General features: G+C 40.5%; 1 protein-coding gene across 1 annotated transcript in view; it reads right to left on the bottom strand.

The window, feature by feature from the left end:
- Positions 1–18,445, bottom strand: part of RORB (RAR related orphan receptor B) — a gene marked incomplete at both ends in the record, with an annotated part of 35,782 nt that extends 17,337 nt beyond the window's left edge. Inside the window, 4 exons of the mRNA XM_082497978.1 lie at positions 10,041–10,442; positions 13,508–13,649; positions 18,038–18,123; positions 18,373–18,445. Coding sequence (XP_082354104.1) covers positions 10,041–10,442; positions 13,508–13,649; positions 18,038–18,123; positions 18,373–18,445 — 703 coding nt within the window. The remainder of the gene's footprint in view (positions 1–10,040; positions 10,443–13,507; positions 13,650–18,037; positions 18,124–18,372) is intronic.
- Positions 18,446–19,085: the final 640 nt, after the last annotated feature.

The raw sequence follows: 19,085 nt of genomic DNA, 5'->3' as shown, positions 1-19,085 counted from the left end.
GAGCCTAGAAGTACTTGAATTTAGTTCAGCAATAACTCTCCCTTGTGTTCAAGTTACTGAATGCTTACTGTCAGGAACAGATTGCACATTGAGGCAATGTTATGTGTGTGAATTCTGTATTTCCTCTCTCTCCCTTTGAAATAAATCGGTGCTTCATTTGCCTTTCAAAAAATGCTAATAAATTACAAGAAATAACAATACAATTGAATGAAGTCCTAATCTGGAGCAACCTAGAGGATGGACCCAGAATTCTGTTAAATCCTAGAGGATCTTTATAAACGCTTAAAGGTCTCCACTTAATAATACTTTTCCTGGGTCTCAGCCAATTTAGTAAAAAACGTATATTTTGAACTAATTAGAAATCATTTAGCTGGCAGCAAAAGCACTAACCAAGGCAATAGCTAGAGCTTACGGGACATGGACTCTACAGGCACCGTATAATTATCACAAATTCATTGAGATGAGCTGTTTCCTAACTTCTTCCAGCATAGCTTATACAAAGAGATCTTTATATTAAAACTGAGACTGTTCCAAAACAAGAATGTGGTTTCATTTATTACAATTAGGCAAACATTGCTTGGAGTGGACATTGTTCATTATGAAACCTAGAAATATGCATGGAACAATTGTAATATTAAGGGGTTTAAACTAGGGTTGGAAGGGTTTGCTCTGGCATAGTCTGCAAAAGGCAGGGAGAGGCTAGACATGCATTTTAGCACTTCTTTCACTGTCACAGGCTTACATTTAACTTTTTACAAAGATTTTAAGCAACTTAGGTATAGAAATACTTTAAAAAGTAATAACAAAACATTCTATGATAGTTCTATTTTCCTGTAGTGTGGCACCTGAGTTGGATCAAAGTGGCGTCTGTCAGTGTAGTGTCAGCAAGTGAAACAATTTGGTTATCATAAGTAATGCCAAAGATTTTACAGATCAAGAGAAAAAATGTCCATGCAGTCAAAATGGAACAGAAGACAGTGCTCCGTGCCTAAATATCTTGCTTTAACTACCCCAATTTGCACGACTTTCATCCCTGCAAGACTTCTGCTGTATAAAAACTGTGTTCTGATAATGAGTTCCAGAATCTGTCTGAGCCCTATGTCTTGTTGCATTGCATTTTTCCACTAAACCCATCCGTGTTCCTCTCCCGCGCTTTTCACTCCAACTTTCTCATATCTTTTCACTCTTGGATAAAAGAACTGTTGCTGTTCTCTGAAGTAAAGTATCAAAACTGAATGGACTGAAGAAAGACATCATTACCTATAGAGTTGGGTACAAGATCACAAATTGTTTAACAAACAGAATTACATTATTCTCAAGAATAAGGTGGAAAGTAGTGAAAAGCATGAAGTGAGTGATGAAATCTCCCAGGCAGAAAGCACGCAGTGTGAAAAAGTGAACTATGGCCTCGGGAAGTCAAACGTAGGATGTTGCGTGTGTACTGGGAAAGAAAAAAAATTGCAAAAGCAAACTTCTGTTGGCTTCCTTGTTCCTGAGGATTAAAGAATGATCAAACAACGTTGGCTGGGATGACAGAGAAATACAGTATGGACCCAAGATTAAGCTCTCAGAAAGCACATGGTAAGTATGCGTATTCTCGGTGCTGACTGCCCAGAAACAACATACACAAATGTTAGGGACAGGGAGTGTCGACACTGAGATGAAGGGGTTGGTCACATGAGGAAGTAAGCGGCATATCACTACTAAATCAAGTCACACCCATTTTTGAAGATAGTATGCCACTTCCATATACTACAGTGATTCCTAAATCATGACTGCCTTGCCTTCTTGATTCTCATCTGCAGTGCTACGTTTGCCTCCTTGCGGGTCGTGTGTGAGACACAGCCCTGCAAGACAGCGTCCTTCACGTGTCCCAGGCCCTTCATGCTCTGCTGCCTGCTCCGGCCTTCTCTTTTTGAGGCTTTCTTGCAGAAGCCCATTATCATTTCTTCTGCTATTGACACTGCTGCTCTGAAGCGTACGGCAGGGAGTCAGCACAACGGCTATTCCTGCGACTGGCAGCAACAGCACGCCTCGGTGCTCATACCATTAGCTTTACACTGATCTTTTTGCGTGATTTCTAATCTGACAATATTCACAGCACAGTGCTATTCCTGAGAAGATTGTCATGATATATGGTAATATATGGGATGTATGATATGGTATTTTACATATTTTGACTGCTACAAACGGTTGCTTTCTAACTGCTTTTTGGATTCTCAATAGAATGAACATATTTCGTCAAGTTTGGTTATGCAAGAAAATATCCATATCTTTTGCGAAAAGGAGGAATTTGATATACTTGTTTTAAAGCATTAGAAATGTAACCACTTTAAGGAACTATATTATCATGTTTTAGAAATGTAAGCTATAGATAAGGTTGTTTTTAATACTGTTTATCCATCTTTTAAATTCATTTGTGAAACAATATGAAAATTAAGTAAAACAGAACAAAAGATCACAAAACATTCCCCATTCTCAATCTCAGTTAAAAGATGTCACTGATTATTTTAATTTCATTGCTTAACCCAGCTGCTGATATTGTTCCAATAGTTATAACCACAGTTAAGATGGGACCTTATTGTCTTGTGTGCCGCAGAAAAACAGTTGGTAGAAAATTTTTGTTTCTTGAAAACGTGCATCATATGCCAGAAGTATTTAAACTTTACCTCCCTGTGAATGGAATTCTTGACTGTATTCCCACTTGAAACACTTATCCCCACAGCAAACATAAAGGGCAATATTTAATATGGCATTTTCTGCAGCATCTGTAGTGCATAGTCGGTAGTGTGATCTAACCCCAGCTAGGAATGCTGCCAATGGTCATCACTGGTAAAATTACTGTGACGTTACTAGTAGGCCTGCATTTGACATATGAATTGACTTAACTGAAAGAGAAATAAAATTGCTTTCAGAAATAGCCAAAAAGCTTTATAATTTTCAGGAAAACCCAGTCTGAGGTACACTTTTAGGCTATCTACTGTATTTTCAAATAGTTGTAGATTAATTGTTTTACTGTATAAATTTGAACTAGAGTTAGGAAAACGGCACATTGTATTGTGTGTATTGAACTGCTGTAATTTGTGTTAAGTGTAGTCAAGCAGGACTGCCAGAACCAACATGTGACTGATCCAAAGTCCACTGCAGTTACTGTGAGGCAGTGGATGCTCAGTGATTTGAAAATCACAGGGTGAAAAAACTAGCGCTTAAATATAGTACCTTCTAGAAAACAGTCTTTATTTTCTAAATCTACATGAAGAGTTACAACACAAGCTCTGCCCTCCCTAAGTCTTCTTAAATCAGTAAGAGCTAAAATATGCACTTAGTAAAAGATAACAGTGTAATCAGTTACTTATGGACATTTGGATCATTTAAACTACCAGGTGGGGCAACATAAACTCATTAAAGCGTTTCTGTAAATCTGTAATTAGTCTGGTTTTGGTCTAAATTTACAAATAAAGAGAGATTAATTTGGAGGTAGGAAAAGATAGAACTAGAAAATTTTACAAACCTTCAAAAATATTACATTTTCCCAACATTTCTGCCAAATTATTTGTTGATTTTATTGGTTACATTTATTTCTAAATATATGCCTAAAAAAATTCAAAATCTACAATTATGAAAAAACATCCTTCACTCCAGCATCAGTTCAGCTACAATGTTTCAGCATCATACCGCTCTAATTTATTCCTCCACTTTTCTGTCAATTTTTTGTGAAGTTGAAGCATTTTTTTTTCCTAACTGAGCAACGCTGTCAAATTAGTTTTAAATCTTGCCATTCTCTGTTCTCTTCTTGAGTGTACGAAAAGGGAAAAAAATTAATTACTTACAGAAAAATAGCAGACGAAGTTCTAAGTTTTGTCACATGAACTGAAATGAGTACAGAACTGAAATATTAATTTATTCTGATTGTCACCTTTAAATAGGTAATGACGGTAAGATATAGTGCCCTAAGGGCATCTGAGCAGAAATGCACATGCTGCACATTTTTAATTGCTCACTAGATGGCAACATTGCTATGCTGAAATACAGCTGTACGGCGGTAGACACCTGCCCTGCAAAATTTTGCTATCTCCTTGGTAGGAGGGATAATAAACTATGGCTTAGAAAAAGATGTGAAGAAATATTACACAGGACTATGGTCACAAAACCATAATTTCTGCTTCACCGTGTGGTGGGTGGTGGCCTCGTAAAGGGAACATCAACATAGACGTTAATGTCAACTCAGGTATGGGTTTTATTCAGAGAGTTCATTGCATTTCGAGTGTGATGGTCCCTACGGTCCCTTCAAATAAGGTGTAACTGAACAATACATGTTCAGCAAGCTGTCCGCTAGCACTTGATTTGGCACATGGAACAAATCCTGGAGATATAAAGGAGGGAGTTAAAGAACAACAATAAAAAACGCTTATCACATTGGAGAAGTGCTTTTGCAACCTTCAACAGCAAGGCACAGCATAATTTTTAAGACATCAGTCTCATGCTGGTATACATATTGCATATGCAACATAGAGCGCTGTGAACATCCATGAGGAGTAAACGAAATTCTTCTAAAGTTAATGGGAAGATTTCTGCTGAAAGGAGAAAGGCGTGGGACTGGATTTCAAATATATCCTCAGCAGAGGAGCTGAGAACATTTCCAGGTGCAGATCTGTCAGGATGGGATAGTGAATGAAATAAATGCTAACCTCCTGCTTGTATGATATTGCAGCAATGGTAAATTAGTAACTTTACAGTATATAAAATTGATCACTGTAGGTTCTGGGATGAATGTATGACCCCAGCTAAATTAAGGCTTACATATGCACAGGGTGTCATTTGCAGTTACCAAAGGGCCTTCACTTTCACATGCCCATCGTGAGCCAGTCTCAAAAAACATTTTGTAGGTTTTGCTTTACTGTAATTTTCCAGTCAATGGGTCAGGGTCAAAAGACCTGTGTGCTATGGTGGATTTGGTGAGAAGGGCAGGTGATGTCTTCTCCAGTTCTCACCGTGTGGCTTCCCTAGTGAGTTACTGACCACCCTAAGATAGAGCAGAGCAGTGTCAGAGGGACTGGGGAAAGGGAAGATCAAGCCTGAGCCTACCAACCTTACTTAGTATTTGACTTTAATTTTGGTAGAAATCTAATCTCCAAGCCACAGGGTACCTTTAAATAGCGCTGATGTTGAAGAAATGCTATGTAAGTACCCATAAACAACACTCTTTTCTGTAATTACAGAGGCTAAGCTATGTAACCTCCTGTATGCTCTTGTGGTGACTTATTGACTACCTAAATACACACAGCTATAGGGCATTCTTCAATTTGATCTGGAGTGAACCCTCAACCAATCTGTTTACTCCACAAAAGCATTTGTTCATATTTTTTTCTCATCTTTAAGAAATCATAGGTTGGTAATCTCAACTGCAGGCAGGGCTGGGGAACCTTTCCATTAACTTTTACAGACCAAGATCTGAGCCACAAATTTTGTGAGGAAAATGCAATGCTCAGCTCAGTGGCAGATAATATTATGCACATATATTTAAACAAAATGGTCTTTAATTTGACCAAGTCTTTAATACCTGTTAATTTAAAATCACACCTGGGAGCAAGCATTGCCATCCCTCTATGGGGCTACCAGCATCAAGAATCGGATCTCCCTTCTCCCTTTAGGATTTCCCATGCACCAGCTGACCTCTCTGACTCTGCAAGGAGAAAGCCTTTCTGCAAATGGCCAAATTCTCGCTTTCAACACGATGAGCAAATTTCACCCCACGGGTTGAGCACCCAATGCAGCATCAGGAGTTTCTGCCTTCCCAGATGCACAGATGGCACGGTGGTCAGGGAGAAACTGGGTCCCTGGCAGCATGCACCCTCAGGCCATGGGTTTCTCCTGTGCTGGTAGTGTCACCGGCTGGCAGGACACATCTGGGTCATGCCACCCATGGACAGCAGGACAGGTAGAGTAAGAGCCTGTCCGACTCATCTGGTTGCTGCTACTTTGTGCTCTGCCCACTCTGCTACAAATCCAGATCAAGTCTCCAATATGATGCCTTGAGTTAAGCATGAAAATACCTCCCTTAAAAGAAAAAGGAGCTGGCCTGGAAATGCCGCTGACGCCAAGCTGAGGCTCTGCTCCTATATGCTTATTTACGAGCTTTGTACTGATTTCATTATACTTCTGAGTTTCTTTTTGTAACAGGAACTGGAATACTGGTGGGGGCTGAGCCTAACACAGTTCTGCCGAATGGGGAACTGCCTGCTTTTATCCAACTTTTCTCCATTGTAAGCTCTGTCAATTACATGAGAAATTTGTGTCTGTATCTGAAACTGCTCTTTGTTATACTTAATCCTCTCTTCCATAGGAGATATTACCTATCCCGCTTCTCATAGTGGTCAGATAATGTGCAGTTGTACCCTGGACTATTCAACTAATTTGGAGGAATATACTGATACTAAATACATGTGAAGGAGCCTTATATAACTTTAATTTGTCAGCACCCCTTTTTCCTACAGTTATTTCCTGGTACAGTATTTAGAGATAGTAATAAGCATGGAATGCAGGATAAGCTGTATTTCGCTTCGCTTGCTGTGCCATTCTAATACTATGTGTTGAAACATTTGCTACGTAAAAATTTTGAATTTCAAAACCGTTAAGTTGAACAATTTCCATTTCCACTACAAGGTCTACTGTAGATGAAGGTATGTTCAGGAAAAAGAGCACTTTCACATTCAAATTAAAGCACAGAACTGTTAAAGATCAAAGTAGGCCTGACCATTTCTGTTCCTATTTGGTGGAATTAGAAAATTAACACATGGAGAAAAGAATGTAAATGATGTGTAAATTATGTCATAGAGTATCTTAGAAAATATTATTTTTATAACCGAATCAAACTGACGGGGAAATGAAGACTTGTTGTATGGACTTTTTTCAGAGAACCTAACTGTTGGACAGCAAGCAAAAAGTAAATACTAAAGCAGTTTATGTAATTGCAGCAAGTTATTTAGTCAGGTGCAGCAAGGACTACTGTTAGAACTTGTTTTACAAGCATCTAATATTTTCGTTAATAATCTGAAAGAGAGGGTTCACAGTGTGCTAATTAAACGAAGAGATAATTCTAAATTGAAAGAAGTCACAAAACATCAATGAGGACTGAGACATAATGTAACAGGATTGAGAAGGTTAGAAAATCAAGAAAGAGAAAATGGGATTCAAACTTGGAAATGTGCGGTCAGAGGTATCTTAATAAAAACTGCCCTATACATGAGAGAAGCGAGTGAGAAACAAGCAAAGCAGTAACACTGAAGGACTAAATGAACTGGATATTGGTTGGCATGTGATGCAGAAACTGCAAAGACTATTTAGATTCTGCGCTGCCTCTGAAGAAGTCTGTTCGAGAGCTCACAGCAACTTTTAGGAGCTCAAGGATGGAAGGAATCTCACACATTCATTTATGAAGAAATAATTAAGAGGGCTGCACTCAGGATCAGGCAAGTGAAGTTGTGCTTGAAAATATACATGTGTTTTAAGAATATAAACACCAGAAAAAAAAATAGGACTGGAAATTTGAATCTGGTAGAAAACCTTCAGTGAGGAAAAGAACAATATCTGGGATACTTAAAGCAATGGTTCAGTTTATCACTAGGCAAGGTAGTATAAAGAAATTTCTATCAGGCATGAGGATCAATGCAGCACAGCTTTTCCATCTCCTCTATATTCTCTATGATTTCATCTAACAGTTAAGGCAGTAACTTCTATTTAACATGAGTTGAGCTTATTCCTAATTCTCACTGGAGTGAGTAAGATACAACACTGCGGTGAAATTTAAGCACACCGTAATATGAAATCAATGCAGCCCAATGCTTAGAGTTTTCCTCCTTTGACGGCAAGACTGCAGTTGTCCAACAATCCACTGCAGCATCAAGAGGCATTTTCTGTTTGTTTTTAAACACTGAAAATATCGTTTGCCTGTGCACTAATCCCAATATTTTATGGTACATCTCCTGCATTGTTTCAGTTGTGTCAGCTGATCTGTTATACTACATTATCTCTCACTAACACACTTACCTCTCTGCCCTAGGTGCCTCAAATGACACAGAGCAGTACTTGGGTAAAATCCTAGCAATTTAGGAGCCCCAGTTACTTTTTCCAAAAGAAAGAGAGGTAAATCCCAGCACCTGCATTTTGCTGTCAGCTCAGAGACAGGACCTTTGCTATGTCCTGCTCCCTGCGCTCTGGGGTTTTCCCTGCTTTGTGTGCTCCACAAGGGGAACACTGGCCAGGCAACACAGAGCTGAAATGTGGTGTGGGTTTAGGGCTGGCTGGTTTAGGGCTACAAGAGCAAAAAAATGCATGACATTTTAACAATGATGCATTGTTTCTAAACAATTCTGCAAAAGATAAGTTAAATGATTCTCTAAAGCTCCATGAGTCAAAAGAGCCCATTGACTTCAGTGGGATCCTTTACCCACTAAGGATATACTCCTGTGGCCATATTCCCAATTTGGGCTCACTTCTGTAAATGAGCACAAACACTAATTCATGGACTATCAGAATTGTCATACTTCTGGCATGTCCTCTGAGTCTCTCTGGGAACATTTCCCTTTGGTACAGGGTGCTGCAGGGAAACAACTCTTATGACTGTTTAAATTGTCTCTCAGCTGGTTTGGAGTACTGCGAACCACTGTTGCAGGACTGAGGTTTGCACAAGCCACGTGTGAGTAATATTCACACGGCCACAGGAGCCGAGAGGGAAGTTGGAGCAGATGTTCCTCACTAATCCTCTGTACTGCTATGCTGTGGGTGTAGGACTTAAACAGAGTGGCAGAAAAGCATAACTTTCTCCCGCGCAATTCACAACTAAAGCACACAATTTGTTACACAGCTTTCTGCGCATGAGCACCCACGGGTAGGAAGCATGCTACAGATTCTAGATGCACCCTCATTTTTTTATCAGACAGTACTACTACATACATCCTTTCTGCAATAGATATCGAGTGTGCGCCACATCTCCAGGGCCCTCAGTAGGTTTGAGCACACACATAAATTTACAGATCTCGGTGTACATCCATGAGGCAGCAAGGCCAGGCCAGAACTATAGAGGGGTTTTATGATGTGACATTAATTAATTTGTAACGGGTGGTCTTGAATACCAGCTTTGTTTTTTTTTCCTTCTTCTTTCTTTTTAATTAAACTCCACTAACAAAGTGTTACCCTTTGATTATATTCTCAACCACAACTGACTCAGCATACTTCACTTGTTGAGGTGGGAAGTACCTAATTAGGATGCCAATCTTCTTTCATGTTATTTCTTTATAATAGAAGTAGGACTTCCAGTTGCATTGGAGAGGTACGACTAGAGGCATTAGATGAACAGAAATCCTCCTTAGAGAAGAATCACTGTTAGCCATTGCCTTTCAAACTGTCTCATCTCACAGAGAGGTCTCTTTGCTACTTTTCAAAGAAGAAATCAAGGGGCAGGTTCTCCAAGGCATTCAAGCAGAGGAGCAGGTGTCTCCACACAACTACATTCAGAGTTTGTACACCTCACGAATTCGGTGAACCTGCTCTGCAAGTACATCTACACACCAGAAGTGGTGAGATGGTGCTTTTTGACAATAAATACCCTAGCATTAGCTGCCATGGGGATTCTGGGTGTTGGCAAGAATACGGATGGCTGGCTGAAGAGATCATTTAACCCTGATAGTAACGAGCTCGTTTGAAACAACCTCCCCGCTACTAATTATCACTTGGTCCTGATTGATTCATCACCTGCTTCGGTGCTCCTGTTTCATAAACAAAACATGAAATGCTGAGTTTAACAAACTGCATAATTTGCAGATTTTGGTAAAAACAGAACTGCCTCGATACTGTGTCAATTTCTGCCAGGCTGATTTTCTTTCCTTTACTCCCTGTATGTGTGTGCACGGATGCACATGTGTAAACATGTAATTATTGTGTACCTGTGTATGGAATGCCTATATAATATTTGAATAAAGACAGTATTGTGATCTAGCCTATATATATACACAGTACACTAGAGGAATAAGCATTTTCCTTACCTATTTCAGTCATGGATATCCCCGGAGCTAATTGCCCATTGTTGAAAGAGCTATAGGTAAACAAGTTTGGTACAGAGGTGAGGTCATAGATAGGTTCCTGCTTTATCTGTTTGATTCCAGTCATGTCTAACCCAGACTGGTCTGGGGAAGGCTGGGCAGAATCCACATTATAATAACCCTCGGACTTCGGCAGGTCGATGACGTGCCCGTTTGAGTAGGTGCTGCCAGTTTCGTTATTCAGGTTGCTCAAGCCATTGCTGATGCTGTTGCTGTAAACCCTGGCAAGGGCTTCTGCCTCACCGCTCTGCTGCTGCCGTTGCTCCTGCAGTCGCTGCTGGTGCTTCTGCACTTCAGCGTACAAGCTATCCCTCTGCTTTTTGGACATTCTTCCAAACTTCACAGCTGAAAAGCAAAGCACAGTGCGAACCATTGCGGTCTTTCATTTTTTCTTGATTCCCCTCAACCCCACCACTCTTTTGATATTTACTTTCAGCGTTACTTTTGCTGGGGAAACTTTTCTTTTCCTGTGGAAATGAGAGAGGATGCAAAGCTTTACACTGTACGCGTCTCACAAAGGAAAAAGTATTGTGTGCTTGGATTTACAAGGTGACGACAATGACTCCTATTTGACAGGAGGGCCTCAGTCAAGGAACTCACTTCCCACTGTGAATGTTAAAAAGACCGTGAATCCTTTTATATCTCTGTGTTCACTGAACAACAACCCAGAGCTGTATGAAATGTACAGTCTGTAGATTCATATCCCATGTGATTTACCAACTTTCCACAAACCTTTAAACAGTGCACTAACAGGATTAGTACTCTGGATGAAAACAAGCCCTAAAGCCTTATTATCGCATCCTTTCAATGGGGTGTTATCTTCACACTTTTAAAAAAATTCTTACAGGTTAAAGTTAGAACCTAGAGGAAAATAACAGATTTGAAGGTAAACAGCACAAATGAATGTCATCTTTTCCACAGAGGAAAGTCTCAGGGATTTACACAATCAATTTACATAATCTCCATGCACAAATCCATGCATTCCTTCTGATGAGAAAGCGAAGAAAACATCAGAGTGCAAAACACTCTTCCCAGGAACAGGGTTCATTACCCCGAGATTGAAATTTTCGAAAATGACAGGCTGATTGCTTTGGAACTAGGAGGAGTAAATCCACAGCCTGCATATACAGTGGGTCATAGCTGATTATCTTCCTAGCTGCCCCGCTCCCCAGCATCTCTCTATAAATTCTGGCTTTCTACTGGACTAGATCTTGGGATCTCAGAGAAGAGGTAGTTGTTAATTGTGCTGTAAAACAAATGAGGAATACACTCAGCAGAATTTATCAGAGGACAGGTAAGAGGACATTGCTCTGGAAATATTAATTTCTACGTATTATGAGGTGTATATTCCAACACTGATTATTTCCAGCCTATCTGTAATCGGGATCAATTCAGAATCACCACATTTATTAGCACAGGATGGGCTTGGCTCTGAAATTTGCTGCCCCTTACTTCAGCTATAGCCCTCCAGAAGAGTCTGAGCCTACACATGTGAAATGTGAAAATCTTCAGTTGGGAAAAAGATCAGAAAAGGAAGAGTGTAATATGGAATGGCAGTGCCAGAGCACCAAGGAGATGGCAGCCTCTTCAATTTATTTGCACTTTTTTACACTAAGAGCTTTTTTTTTCTTGTTGCCAACCTCAGCTTACTTGCAGCCCTTCACACAAGCTGCAAGCTACCTCGCATGAACACAGCCTGCCCCTGGAATCAGTGCACTGCACACTCTTACGGACAATATACAATGACTGTATTTTGAAAAATGCAACTGTGTATTTTCTTCAAATTTAGGGCCTCAGTAATAAAAACAAACACCCACTGTTTATTCTCATTATATATTCATTAATTGGATTCTCCAGCTGCTGTCAATTAGCATCCTGCCTCTGCATGATAAAAATGAGTCTGTTACATGGCTGAGAGGTAAAAATCACATTCAATTTCTCTGTTAAGAAAAATCCATACAGCCTATTTTAAAGTTGCAAGAGCTTTTAATATCATTAAGTATAAACACCCTTACATAAACAATGAAAGAAGAAAGCAATGCTGTCAGAAGAATCACTCCCTTTGTCTGTACGCGGTGGTCCCTGAATTATAGGTTGGGAAGACAGTGCTGTCAGTCACATTAAAATGCCCCTGTGATACCTCAAATCATTGGAAGATACTACTTTTAGGAGGAAAGCACGTGCTGTTAAATTACTGAAATATTACTGCTTTAATCTCCTCTGGGAAGAATCAGGGGCTAAGGCATCAAGTAAGCTGCATGCTAGGACCAAAAAGAGTTCACGGATTAAAGGCTGGGCTGCAAGGCCCCTCCCAGACTGGAGAGACTGGTGTGCAAGTTGTTTCAGTGAGACATGAGACACACTGAGGAAGGAAAAGACCTATTACAGTCCAAATTTAAAACAAGCTTACAACCTGCCGACCATCTAAAGAAATAGCTCTTTAAGTAACTTCTCCATCCCTGACTGCTAATTTCAAATAGCGCATTTTGTGTAAACTTTCTAAGACAGAAAACTGCTGCCAGGCCAGGCAGTCAAAATTAATATATCCCACCTTCAAAATCAGAACAGGCTTCCTGACCATTTAAAACGCGCTTGAGAGCTGGAACCCCCCTGCACGAACAGTGGTGGCTGGAGCAGTGCGTCTGTGGGCAGCCTTGCCCAAGCCTCCCACTGCCCGCAGCTCTGGTGTGGTGCACATCCTCAGCCTGCTGATCATGGCTCGTCGCACCACAGCTTGGAAGGTGGACCAGGGCTCTGCAAGGACCAAGGAATGCTGCTATCGGATACACTGTGGAGCTTTCCTCTGGTGTAGTGTCCATTTTCAGTGCTAAACTATGAAATGTTTCTTCTATAGACCCAGACAGGGACAGCGGCCAATGTACAGGTAAAATAAATGTGGGTTTTTTTAGCAATGCAAAATATTTGGTCAAGTGCTCTGAATAAAACAAACAGAAACCCCTAATGCTATCATGGTGTAAATTTCATCTTAATTTCCTATTTACCGCCACAGACCTTTAGAGATCTCAAAGAAAGGAATGCTTTCACACATCAATTTGTAACTTTAAGATAAATGTTAATGTTTAATATAAGAGGTTATCTAAACTGGAATATAAATGCAACTCTCCAGAGGTGCCTCTTTTGTGCTTTTTATCAGAACAACACATTTCACTCCTGACTCTTTCTGTTCCAAACTAATACTGCTCTCCATTTTGTGATTTCCCCACCCTCCCCATGAAAATAGCCTCCTTTGTTCGCTGAATGGCAAAGATCCGTGTCTCACAGTGTGTGCATTACAAAGCAAGGAGCGTCTCCTCTCTCTTTTTCCAGAAATCTACAGGGAGTTTAAGTAAGTCAGCAGTGAAGAAGAGTTTCAAAGGGTTTAGGCGTGAAGCAGGAATCTGACTCCTTACCATCTCGAGACATTCCCAGGGCAAGACATTTCTGCAGTCGGCAGTGTTGGCAACGATTTCTGTTGGTTCTGTCAATTAAACAGTTTCTCTGCCTTGGGCAGGAGTAAGAGGCATTGTTCTGCTGACTCCTCCGAAAGAATCCCTAGGGGCAAGAGAGCAAGAGAGACAGAATATTACCATGTGCACATATGAGCGCACACGCACGCACGCATGGAGAACCATGTAAACAACTACAATAAACTCTTATTTAGTGCAGTCCCTCTCATGCTATGGCTTTGCAGATGTGTTGGCCTTGTATGGTGAAATTAAAGAACATTTACTTATAATAAGGAGAGTTATGCTTTATTCTGTAAAGAATGTAATTCTGCTTTGTTAAAATGCAAACAATAGTGTTACAGAATGCATTCCTATTGTGCAATAACGACCATGTATCGTCTAATGCTTGCTCCTAATAGAGGAAAAGCTTGTCAGCATTTGTAAATAGATGACTTAAAGTACTTGTTCTGACTATTTTCTTCCTTTAATGAAAGAAATTGGTAATAACTGGCACTGGCTATGCAAAGCATTAGGAGCTGAAGTCTGCTGTTCAATTTAACCTGGCAAATGTTGATCTGATCTGGAGGGACCATACACTTCAGGAGTGAAAAGTAATTCAAATTCAAGCATCACAAAAGCACTAGGATTTAATGACTGTATCAAGTAAAGCCAATACACAAAGGAGAAAACAACACCTTTAGACACTACCATGAGAAAGTAACGACATTTTCCATTTCAATGGAATATAACATCTATTTTATCTATGTAAAAATTTGTACTTATTCTATCTCCTAGAAGGTTTTTCTGGCCAGTTGTGGGCTATTTGGCTAAAGATCAGAGGTCTAGGAAGGAGAGTATTAACCCATACCTAAGGCCTTATGAGCTCCCCGCTGCTATGAATGACACTGGGAAGTACCGCTATGGTAGAAGTGACATGAAAGTGACAAGAGGAATGAAACCAGGGGATGAGGATTAGAAAGAGAAAGAGAGAGGGAGAGGGCATTTTATGATATTCCTTCCTTTCCTGTAAAGTAGAGGACCTGAGGAACAGCAAGTCCAGAGAGAGAGAAACAAAGCAGAGAGGTTCCTTGGTTGCTTTGGCATCTCTAGATGCAGGCAGCTGCAGGATAGTGTGGTGAGAGAGCTGAAGGATAACCTAGCCACTGCAGGAAGCCACAAGGAGAAAAAAGGGCAGAAGGCATGATTACTGCATTTACACTAGTCACCAGAAGTGATGCCAAAGTGGTTGTGCCATTCTGGGCTGGTTTGCAAACAGCTCTGAATAGAGCCAGAAAGCAAGAGTTAACTTCACTTGTCAGGCAAAACCAGTGTTATCTCCACATGGGCTGACAGACGGTAGTACTGAGCAATGGAAACCGTGGCAGCTGTGTGTTTTGGGGCAAAGAGAGTAGGGGAGCAACAAGGCATCAGTGTCACATGGCTCAGTCGGCTTGCTCAATGCAGGTAGTGCCTAAATTCTCACTCAAGTCCTGGTGAACCCAGTGAGGATGGTGTGGAGTGTCAGTAACAACAAGTCCCACCAAGGACACCAACAGCACCAGTTCCTCCGACTGAGCTGAAAGATACTCACTTCATCTGGCCTGTGGTGGGTTTATCAGTGATTATAGTATACTAAACTAAGTTTTATGATTTGCACTTTTAAGAACATGGATGCTCTTTAGGGAATGTCTCAGAAAAAATCTGATGCGGACTTATTGGATCCTGGCTGACCTGACTGATTCCTGAAACTGTGGAGGTGAGTTTAATCTAAGGCTAAATGGATGCTAATTGCAGATATTTCTACTCTATTTGCTGAACTTTACAGGCAATTTTGGTTTTGACATGCAAAGAAATTTCTGGTTTAAAGGTTTAGATTTTAGCAGCTCCTATGTGGATATGGATTTGAGAGAACAAATTAATTAAATAACATCAAAAAACCCAACACAACCATCTAGCATTGACTGTGCCTTATCCTGTAGTGCTGTTTTTTCCCATTATGGTTGATCTCATCTCAGAAGAATTTGTTTGTTTCTTCTTTGCCTCTCTTAGGGAAAAATCAAGGGTTACATAATCACATTAATCTACAGCAGGTACTTTATTTTTCAGAGGGGACTTTTGTACTCTTTTTCTCCTGCATAAGATCTACGTGTTGTCTTACAAAGTACAGACAATGCTTTCATTTAATTTTTTAGGGGATCTTTATATAATATTTGCTACATTTACTGGCAATGATTCCATTTGAGGGAAGGAGTTGGAAGCTCATTACTGAGGACCTACGGACTTAAAGACAAGTTTCCCTGTATTCCTAACACTGACAAGTCTTTCTGCATCTTGAACAAGTCACTTTATCCATCACCAACAGCCAGTCTGAGGAGGAAAAGGGTCACACGAACTACCCTCTAAATCCTGGCAAAAGAGTGGTAGCAAATACTTTGCTCTGGGGGTAGGCAGGAGAGATGATAAAAGGCTTCTCAGCAAAAGAAGGAGCCACAGAGGCAGATGGCGTGGACACCTGCCTTCAGGTTTCACCCTTTCAGTGACAACAGTGGCAGAGCCATCATTTTCTTCAATGGGTCCAGCGGGTTATTCCGCGTACGCAGGCACGCACACGAAAGAGCAGTAACACTGATGGTGCCCCTTTAGCACTTATAATATGCATTTGCAGCAGCATAGCTAACGTAGGGACACGGAGTTAAAGGATTTCCTGTCCTTTGAAGTCTGTAGCACCGCCACTGGCGGTACAACCCTCGGATGCTGTGTCCTGAAACACTGCGTCTGTCTGGAGCCTGGCTCAACCCGTGTGTGTGCTTGTGGAAGCAGTTCTCTCCTCTTTCTTCCACACATGGTGTCCCTCTTAATTAATTCAGATTTCTAACACATTCAGACAAAAGGAGCCAGAAATGACCAGTTATTAGTATGCAGGCTGAGCAAATAGTTATTTAATTGCTGAGCAATGAAAAGCAAAGTTGCATTGCCCGAGACAGCTCCTACCTTAAAAGAGAGCTCTGACAGACTGAGATGCCTCCCATCGGACCCGATGTGAAAACCGACATCTTTTTTTCACAACAGGCTCACCAAACAAGATTAGACTAATTGATCTGATACTGCAAAACTGGCACAAAAACAATAGGGTTAACACTGTCATAAGTGGAAGAGAAGCTCTTTATCTCAATAAGCAGTCTACACACAGAGCTGAGGGGTATCATCTCCTCTTGAGGCACACACAAGGGCCAGCATTAACCCTAATCACATCTACAGGAGACTCTACCCCTAACTGCTCTGTGAGTGCTGAGTACTGAGAAAAGACATTGTTTTTATGCTTAAAGCATTTTCCTCCTCTAGCTTTTGTGCCAATTTTGAAGTATCAGATCAATTAGTCTAATCCTGTTTCATGTGATCATCATAAGAAGATGCTTATTTCTAGTCCAGTGTCACAATAAGACACTGACGCATTGCGGATTATTCCATTTACAATTGTTAACATTTCTGAAAGAAATCTGATCATTGACAATATATTGCTTCTTAATGTCTTGGCATTAAAAGCTTTCTTTTGGGAATGGGTACACCCACATTTTCAGATTTTTCAGATGTTCTAGAATTTTATAAAACATTAATAAATACAGATTTGCTATTTCACTCTACAAATATGGACACACTTTCAAATGTACCCGTTTGTGTTTTTCTACACAGAAGAAATCAAAGATGCTACCTCTTCACTTTTGCAATATCACATTTACAGTCAAAGCCAAAATACCAACGTGTAGTAAGAAATTCTAGTTTTCCATAAGTAATTATATAATTCCTTAGATAACAAAATCACAGAACATTTTTGAAGTCGAAATCTGAAGCCTTCCTTCTCTTGGCTTGGGGTCTTATTTGTGGTATTTGAGGTAAAATGCTTGGGATAAGATGTTAATATGACCAAGCAGCATGGAAAGGTGTTCCCCACCCCCCCATTTTTTTTTTTCTTAACCTCCAATTACCAGCAATTGTCCTGTGGTGGAGCCTATAAGGAAGAAGACAAAGGTTGCTTTTACAGTACTCATAATGCAAGGCATTTTTCCTTTTGGAGATTACAATTGGGCCTGCAGAGAATACAAATGGGATAAAATAGGACCCAACTGACACCTGTAAGCTTTTAAGATGTTGAACTGAGGTACTGTGCCAACTTTTAATGGAAACAAGATAAGAAATCCATCTCTTGAGCTGATTTAAGGTAGAACAGGTGTGACTTACAGTTGGCAACCTCTGTATCAGCACTTACACTGCTTCAGATGCAATTAATTCATATTTCAAACAAGGACGTAACTCTAAAGACTATTTGATGAGAAGGAAAGCAACTGGTAAAATTAGGCATGAAATGCATCTATACCAGCATCAGGCTTTACAGCCTTTGGCACCACTTGCTTGAAAGCGTGTAAGAATGTATTATTGTATACAGATGCCTGAGGCTAATGCAGATGCTGATCACTATGCTGTATTAAAATCTCATACCTTGCAGCCTTCACATGTGATGACTCCATAGTGTATTCCAGAGGATTTATCACCACAAATTTTACATGGTATCACTTCAATTTGTGCTGAAAAAGAAATCAAGACAAATATTTTGAGTACATAATTCTATTTCATTTTTTTTTTCATTCTAAAATGAAGATATTAAAAACTAGAGCTGGATAGCAGATAACCTGTTCACCCACCTGACAGTATGAAACGGCTTTGTTTTGTACTGTGTGTTTCTGAATGTTTTGATTTGGCAAATTTTAATTGCTTCACGTTATGTAGTTTCTACCATACCCCACAAAACTCTTCAACAATTCAAGCTATCTCACAATTAGCAAGTTTTTCTTCATATTTGGCTCTTTTGGTTTTAATTTCATCATCATTATTGCTGATGACAGTCATTAGGGGTCCTAAATAATTATCTAGATTGTTCTTGCATACACATATCAAATATTCACGAATTTTCATTTTTCTGAGGTAGAATTACATGGTATATTTTGATGCATTTTTCAAAGCATGAGAAGTGATGAAGTTTTCACATCTGACAGTGGGATCGAGCACATTTGCCAACAACATCAAGCTGTGTGGCAAGGTAGACATGTTGGAGGGGAAGGGATGCCATCCAGAGGGACCTGGACAAGCTGGAGAGGTGGGCCCATGCCAACCTCATGAAGTTCAACAAGGCCAAGTGCAAGGTCCTACATCTGGGTCAGGGCAATCCCAAGCACAAATACAGGCTGGGTGGAGAATGGATCGAGAGCAGCCCTGAGCAGAAGGACTTCGGGGTGCTGACTGATGAGCAGCTCAACATGAGCTGGCAATGTGTGATTGCAGCCCAGAAAGCCAACCGTATCCTGGGCTGCATCAAAAGAAGCATGGCCAGCAGGTCAAAGGAGGTGATTCTGCCTCTCTACTCTGGTGAGACCGCACCTGGAATACTGCATCCAGCTCTGGAGCCCCCAACACAGGAAAGACATGGAGCTGTTGGAGGAGGTCCAGAGGAGGGCCACAAAGATGATCACAGGGCTGGAGCACCTCTCCT

This window comes from Vanellus vanellus (genome assembly GCF_965231255.1).
Source record: "Vanellus vanellus genome assembly, chromosome: Z".
Lineage (NCBI taxonomy): Eukaryota > Metazoa > Chordata > Aves > Charadriiformes > Charadriidae > Vanellus > Vanellus vanellus.
The sequence above is the reverse complement of the archived record's forward strand: the minus strand, read 5'-3'. Positions and strand labels throughout refer to the sequence as shown.